Source organism: Monopterus albus, unplaced genomic scaffold (genome assembly GCF_001952655.1).
Source record: "Monopterus albus unplaced genomic scaffold, M_albus_1.0 scaffold721.1, whole genome shotgun sequence".
Lineage (NCBI taxonomy): Eukaryota > Metazoa > Chordata > Actinopteri > Synbranchiformes > Synbranchidae > Monopterus > Monopterus albus.
This window is the reverse complement of record NW_018128601.1, coordinates 21,216-23,738: the sequence shown is the minus strand read 5'-3', so window position 1 is coordinate 23,738 and position 2,523 is coordinate 21,216. Positions and strand designations below refer to the sequence as shown.

Here is a 2,523-nt window from a genome sequence, read left to right as displayed (position 1 = left end):
TGCAGACAGACCATCACCCTTTGGCTGCATTAGACATAATATACTGTAGCAATGAACAGATCATGAGATGGGCCATGTTTCTGCAGAACTGCCGCTTCCAGATCAAGGCCATCAAAGGAAACTGAAATTAAATCTAATGTAGTGAAAGATACAATCAAATGTGTCTCAGATACAGAGCAAAAAACACTACAACTAAACACACACAAACCTTTGGTTGCTGTTGTTGTTCTGTTTTGTTTTACATTTTCATACTTGTGGAATTTTTGACCAGAAGAAACTAAAAACAATTAGGTATTAAACTTGTGCATTTATTTTTTCCTGTATATTACATTGCATTAAATTCTGTTGTTTCCATTTGCTGTTTCACAAATAATATAACCTACAGTGGAAAGTGTTACAATGCTATATTACATATCTTCAAATGAATGTGTGTGTCCAATTAACAAAAATGATCATGGAAACATTGTAATGTCACTGAAATGTCTTTAGCTTCTGTATTTTCAAAGTTTTCAGAATTATTTCCCCATCATATTCTTTTTTGTATTAATTTCTGGTTTCAGTAAGATAACATAACATTTTGGAATAAAAGTACAAATGAGCAGTCCAAAACTGGAGGCCAGAATAGCAAATATCTCTACAGCAACACTGAACTTCCCAGGAGAGCTGACATATGCTGGAATAAAAGTGATCCAGACTGCACAGAATATCAGCATGCTGAAGGTGATCAGTTTGGCCTCATTGAAGTTATCAGGCAGTTTCCGAGCCAGAAAAGCCAGAATAAAACATAAGGTGGCCAGAAGGCCTATGTACCCAAGTACAGCCCAGAAGCCTACAGCTGATCCCAGAGCACACTCTAAGATGATTTTGTCCTTGAACTGGGTAAAATTCTTAAATGGAAAAGGAGGAGAAATGGTTAACCAGAGCATACATATAACAACCTGGATGAGAGTGAAAGCCACAACACTGAGTCTCTGCTGTGCAGGCCCAAACCATTTCATCACATTACTGCCTGGAAGTGTAGCCCTGAAGGCCATTAACACCACTATAGTTTTCCCCAGAACACAAGAGATACAGAGGACAAAGGTGATGCCGAATGCTGTGTGTCGCAGCATGCAGGACCACTCAGAGGGCCGGCCGATGAAGGTCAGAGAACACAGGAAACACAGAGTCAAGGAGAAGAGCAGCAGGAAGCTCAGCTCAGAGTTGTTGGCCCTGACAATAGGAGTTGTCCTGTATCTGAAGAAAATGGCTGCCACAACAGTAGTCATGCATGTTCCAAATAAGGCCGCTGCAGTGAGCAGTACTCCCATAATTTCTTCATATGATAGAAACTCTGCCTCCTTCTTTACACAGGCATCTCTTCTCTCATTGGACCAGGACTCAGGGTGGCATCGCTCACAGGTGATAGAATCTGATAAATTGCATGAAAGCAGATGTCAGACTTGCAAAGTAGATTAACCTTTTTTTGGGGGGGGTTTCTTTTCTGTCTGTAAAAGACAGACCCTTTAAACTTAAGTTGCACAAGTCACATATAAATAGACTTCCATCTTCTCTTTCAGCTCAAAACTAACTGACTCCAGATTTTACTCAGGTTTGTGATACTCATCAACATTGAGTCTTTCTGTAAGAAGGTTTTAGTTTATATGGCCCTTTGTGGCCCTTTAACACACCTTCATGTTTTAAAATTTCTTATAGTACTGCTGTCTAGTGCCTCAATTTATTGTTTTGTGCCTATGTGAAGCACATTGTAACAAAAGTTTAGAAAAGTGCTCCATAAATAAAGGTTATTATGAATCAGGAAGGTGAAAATGTTTGTCTTTTAGTTTTGAATCAACTGGTTGGTCAATATGAAAGCTGTAGTTTGTCCATCCATCCATCCATCCATTTTCTTCCGCTTATCCGGAACCAGGTCACGGGGCAGCAGTCTAAGCAAAGATGCCCAGACTTCCCTCTCTCCAGACACTTCCTCCAGCTCCTTCAGGGGAATGCCAAGGCGTTCCCAGGCCAGCCGAGAGACATAGTCCCTCCAGCGTGTCCTGGGTCTTCCCCGTGGCCTCCTCCTGGTGGGACATACCCGGAACACCTCCCTAGGAAGGCGCCCAACCGGCATCCGAAACAGATGCCCAAGCCACCTCAGCTGGCTCCTCTCAATGTGGAGGAGCAGCGATTCTACTCTGAGCTCCTCCTGGTCCTCCCACCGTCCGACAATGTCCACTGTAAACAGTTTTGGCATGGCACTGCTTTCCTCTCCTGAGGCGCTGGACAGTTTGCCAGAATCTCTTCGAGGCCAACCGATAGTCCCTCTCCATGGCCTCACCGAACTCTTCCCAGATCCGAGTTTTTGCCTCCGCAACCACCTGGGCTGCAGCCCGCTTGACCTGCCGTTACCCGTCAGCTGTCTCAGGAGTCCCACAAGCCAACCAGGCCCGAAAGGACTCTTTCTTCAGCTTGACGGCATCCCTTACTTCCGGTGTCCACCACCGGGTTCGGGGATTGCCACCACAACAGGCACCGGAGACCTTA

General features: G+C 44.2%; 1 protein-coding gene across 1 annotated transcript in view; it reads right to left on the bottom strand.

Moving 5' to 3' along the window:
* Positions 1 to 515: 515 nt before the first annotated feature.
* Positions 516 to 2,523, bottom strand: part of LOC109953516 (extracellular calcium-sensing receptor-like) — a 9,170-nt gene continuing 7,162 nt past the window's right edge. Inside the window, 1 exon segment of the mRNA XM_020589001.1 lies at positions 516 to 1,411. Within this exon segment, the coding sequence (XP_020444657.1) occupies positions 516 to 1,411 (896 nt within the window).